Source organism: Grammomys surdaster, unplaced genomic scaffold (genome assembly GCF_004785775.1).
Source record: "Grammomys surdaster isolate TR1022 unplaced genomic scaffold, NIH_TR_1.0 131, whole genome shotgun sequence".
Classification (NCBI taxonomy): Eukaryota; Metazoa; Chordata; class Mammalia; order Rodentia; family Muridae; genus Grammomys; species Grammomys surdaster.
Window position 1 is genome coordinate 2,711,653 of NW_021604589.1, and position 5,321 is coordinate 2,716,973.

The 5,321-nt window shown below is 38.6% G+C and overlaps 1 protein-coding gene across 2 annotated transcripts in view; it reads left to right on the forward strand.

Annotated features, from left to right (window-relative positions):
• Ace2 (angiotensin I converting enzyme 2) overlaps window positions 1-5,321 on the forward strand; it is a 50,869-nt gene that overhangs the window by 29,141 nt on the left and 16,407 nt on the right. For both annotated transcript variants that reach the window (XM_028762128.1, XM_028762129.1), the window contains 2 exons: window positions 2,176-2,402; window positions 5,051-5,195. In XM_028762128.1, the coding sequence (XP_028617961.1) occupies window positions 2,176-2,402; window positions 5,051-5,195 (372 nt within the window). The remainder of the gene's footprint in view (window positions 1-2,175; window positions 2,403-5,050; window positions 5,196-5,321) is intronic.

The window sequence follows — 5,321 nt, forward strand, 5'->3', positions numbered from 1 at the left end:
AGAGAGAGAGAGAGAGAGAGAGAGAGAGAGAGAGAGATAGATCCTGGATTAGAAGTTAGGGTCAGAAAGAGACTTTGTGAATGTCTTAGGATTTGAGCTTGAATTGCAAGAAGAGGTTGGACGGACTCCTGGGAGGATAGCAGGTTGGAAGAACAGAGGGGTCAGGTGAAGAGAGGCAGGACCTGGTGTGGGTGCTGAAGTCAGCAAGTTTAGACTGGAACAACAACAACAAAATATGTGCAGGACAGTGTGAGTCTGTGACGTGACAGAATGAGCGTAGGTTTTGGAATCCAAGGTGTGTCACTGAACGATCAGGCAACCTTGAGCAAAGTAATCTTGGGTTTCAGTTTCCTTATCTATAAAGCAGGACTCTAATATCCAGGTTGCAAGTTTGTGTCTTGGGTTTGTTCCCTGGCTTGAACTGGTTATTTTATACTGGCTATTTTATATGAAAGGAGACCCTCTTGGGCAAAGGCAAGTGAGGGAACAACTCGGGACAGGTAAAGCAGATAAGAAGGCAACCTGTGATGGAGATTTGGCTCTAGCCTGATCTCATGAACCACTCTGAATACTGATTTGAATCAGGATTGGTCAAACCTTGAGGCCAGGGGCTGGCCATTTATATCTACCCTGTGTTAGTCAGCCACTGGCTGTAGATTGCCTCAAAATATTAAGAAAACCCCTCCTTGGACTGGAGTGATGGCTCGGTGGTTAAGAGAGCCAGCTGTTCTTTCCGAGGACACAGGTTCAATTCCCAGCACCCACATGACAGCTCAGAACTGTTTGTATCTACTGTTCATGGGGATCCAACATGCTCACACATATAGGCAAAACACCAATGTACATAAAATAAAAATAAATTATTTTAAGACAAGAAAAGAAAGCCCCTCCTCTAAGCACCTCCCATTTAACCAAAGCAGTGAAATCAAAGTTTTGATTTTTAATAGCTATCACTTGGGCTTCTGAGGGACAGTAGATCTACTTTGGAAGTGAAGCCTGGTTCCAAAATACCCATTAGAGTAGAGGCCAGTAGTCTTTTCCTGTAATGATAGTAAAGAGTGCAGGCTTTAAAAATCTCTGTTGCAAGTAAGTGACTCTGTACTTGTAGCATGAAAAAGCCATAGATAATATGTAAATAAATGAGTGGGACTATGTGCCAATTAAGCTTAAAAACAAACAAACAAACAAACAAACAACCCCCCCCCAAACAGGCAGCAATCTGTAGGTGATCAGTCCAAATCCTTCAGTGAGGCTTAAAAATGAGAGCATATTCATAAGATTCCTAGTTCAGAATCTTCTATAAAGTACACAGTAAATATATAACAACTATTATGGCTGTTGGGAAAAAAGAATAGAGAGAAATAAGTTAGGAAAGCAAGCTGTGGTCACATTGGGGTAGATAAAGGAGACTGGCCTTACTCTAAACAGTGGGGAGTTTTGAGTTTTTATCAGTATACATGGGTCACACAAGCAGAATGGTAGGAAAATCTATTTGGAAATCTTTGAAATGTAATATTTACTCATATCTGAATGAGCGTAAGCATGTCAAGTGGAGAAGGACTACCACATGTTTGCCAAATGAAGTTATGTTCTCATTGGGTCACAGAACAGTGATACACAGACATTTACCTTTTGTCTTTAAACACCATTTCTCATTGACTGTGGTGACTAATCTCAGGTGGTGATGGTCTTCTAGACTTCTATGATGTTTCTAATAGCACTTTCTCTATGTACCTCGAGTCTATACTTTCCAAAATCTTAGATACTTGAACCTCATACAGCTTTGTCTTTGGCTTTCTTTCTTGCTACCCTGCTCCTACTTCTTGAGCCAACATGTTTACCTTCGGGATGTACATTTGATACTCAATTCTAAATGTCTAACCCCTTCTCTATCCTGGCTATACATGATCCTTTGAGAAGACCATGCTTGTATTCATGTATACACTACTCACCTCAGAATTATATAGCACAGATTTCTATATCCCTTTCAGCTAGTGTAAGAGCACAAGAATAGAACTTAGCCCTTTATATTGAGTAAATGGTTCATAAGGGGCAAATAGTAAAACTTCAGTGATGAATAAATCTTCATGTCCCCCAACCCCCACAAAACTCTACTATCACGATAAAAGGAAATTAAGTAAGATTTGCTTTAATCTTGTCCATTTTTTTATGCAGAATCAAGATGTGTACAAAGGTCACAATGGATAACTTCTTGACAGCTCATCATGAGATGGGACATATCCAATATGACATGGCATATGCCACGCAACCTTTCCTGCTAAGAAATGGAGCCAATGAAGGGTTCCATGAAGCTGTTGGAGAAATCATGTCACTCTCTGCAGCTACCCCCAAGCATCTGAAATCCATTGATCTTCTGCCATCCAATTTTCAAGAAGATAGTGGTACATTTTCTTTTGGCTTGTTTTGGGGGTAATCTGATTTGGGGGAATGTATTTAATATCATCCATAGGAAAACAATTGTTTTACTTTATGCTACCTAGGTAAAAAATGTTTATGGGACTGGCTACTGGTAAAAAGCTTTTCTTTTCTTTCCTTTTCTTCCTTCCTTCCTTCCTTCCTTCCTTCCTTCCTTCCTTCCTTCCTTCCTTCCTTTCTTTCTTTCTTTCTTTCTTTCTTTCTTTCTTTCTTTCTTTCTTTCTTTCTTTCTTTCTTTCTTAAGTGTGGATCAGAGTATGCAAGCTGTAATTTAAATAGGGAGTTAAGTGAGATAACTGAAGGAATGCCCTACAAATGTTCTAATAGAAGCTGGGTGGGTTTTTGGAAGATGCTGAAATAGCCCACAGAACTTAAATGATTTGTTGAAGGTCATGAAGCTAATCAGAGTCTGGATTTTAAATAGTTGGCTGCCATTTTTGGTTAAAAACAAATAAACAAACAAATGACGTCCACTGAATGGTAGAGTAGGAACCTATCATTCTAAACTGTTTTTTACAGAGAAGGAATGTGAACAAAAGACCCATCCTATCCCTCAACATCTATGGCTGAGGCAGCCCATGTTTTTTGGGGGGTGGGTGGGGATTGGACTTGAGGAAAGACTACAACTTTTCAGGAGACCCAGATTTTCCAGTGAGGCTGCCATGGCTTTTGCTTCTTTTGTGAGTTTATCACCCTCTTTTCACTAGGTTTTTTTAGGTCCTGTAATTTATTTATTTTTCATATTATATATATGCATACAGGAAGTGCACTTTACTTAGTCTCCATCATTTTCTTTCTTATTCTTCTCCCCTCTCTCCAAACCATGCTTTCCAACAAATTTCCCTCCTATTTCATGTCTTTTTGTTTGTAGCCCACTGCATTTAATTAGCATTTGATCCAAGCCTTGGTTCCCCTGGATGAAACCTCTAGTCAATGAAGTCAAGGTCATGAGTTTCACCCTTGTGTGCATAATTCTCTTTGTCTTGATCTCTGGCTCTTAGTGATCTGACAAAGGCCTGGTAGCAGGCTAGTGGAGGCCCATCATTATGTCTGAAATAGTCACTATTAACCAGATATAGTAGTTTATAAACCAACAGTGGTGCTTTTGGATGAAGAAAGCAACATGGGAAAGGCAGTTTATAGTAACCATACTTACTTGGTAATTTTAAAATACAATTCGTTCATGCCGATGAACAGAATGATTTGTTTTGTGGATTTTTTTTACATTTGCCTTGAGAATAGGCAAAGATGATGAAATTGGTATGTTTCTCTTGATGTCACACAATGAAAGCACCAGCTTGAAAAATTCTTTCCTTGCCTCTGATCTTGATTTGTGAATGATGTTAAACCAACAGAATCCTTCATTCTTTTCCTCCTTTCCCTCATCTTGACTTTCTTTTCTCTTGTGGAGTTTGTATGTTTTGTTGTTTGAAGACAGGGTCTTACTCTGTAGCCATGGATGTCCAGCAACTCCCAGCAGTCTTTCTACCACAGCCTCACAGAGTTTGGGATTCTAGGTATGAGCCACAGTGCTTGTCTCTTTATTTTTCTAAACAAATTTATTGAGCATCTACCATGTGTAAAGCATTTTTCCTATATATACAGAGTAGATAATAACCCCTGAATTCACATTTGAGCTTCTGTGCTGTGCTGGAGGCAGTACTACTTCCTCTTTAAACTAACGAACATACATAACTTGTAAAACCACTTAGTATTCTTGATAAGTAGGAAATTAGTCCATTTGAAGTACATCGTACTTTTGATTATCCAGTGAATGGTCCCTCTAGAGATGTTCATTTTGTGTGTGTGTGTGTTCAAATTTATTTTTGGCTAATATATAAAAATACAATGGTTGTACATGTTAATGTCATAGCATCAAGCTATGATACATGAATAAATCATGTGCTGTTTACACTACAGAAAACTCATATACCTCTACAAACACCATTGACCAGTAGTGAAACTTTGGAGGGTCCTTTCTTCTAGCTTCTTTTTCTTTTTCCTTTCAGTGCTGAAGATGGAACTGAAACTTGCATACACACTAGTCACTGATATACATCTCTCTGAAATGCAGGAGACCTTGTTGTCATTTACCTAGTCAGTCTATTGTGCAAAAAAAATCTCCCCACCCTGGTTTACAAGGTTTCACCACATCTGTTTAATGTTTGCTTATTTACTAAGGACTCGCAAGAGAGCATTACAGAGCAGACACTGGACTGGGTATACAGTCTTGAATAAGACATTAACAGACACTGGCTACATGCAGCTCTCAAGAATAAACAGTATGCTTGGGAAAATAGATGAAATTGCCCTAATTAACTCTGATAAGGGGATATTTAAAGAAGGCAGTTGAAACTAGTAAAAAGTAAGGATTAGTTAATTTGTGGATTTTACTTACTTGTTCTATTCCAGGGCTTTAGCCTGTTCCAAATCCATCATCTGAGAAGATAAACATATAACACTCACAATCTCCACTGCCAATATTTCTCATGTAATCATCCTGTAGTAACTCCATCTTGAGGAGGAATAGTATCTTGAGATTAGGAAAGCTGTCTTACAAAACTTATACTTTCATTTCTATCTTAATGTTTGGTCTTTTCCATTTTACTTTCAGAAACAGAAATAAACTTCCTACTAAAACAGGCATTGACAATTGTTGGAACACTACCATTTACTTACATGTTAGAGAAGTGGAGGTGGATGGTCTTTCAGGGTGAAATTCCCAAAGAGCAGTGGATGAAAAGGTGGTGGGAGATGAAGTAAGTCAATGAATTTCTAATCTGCAAAATGTTTCCTCATGTGTTTACCGTTTAATTCAAAGCATGTTGCTAACCTACACACACACACACACACACACACACACACACACACACACACACACACAC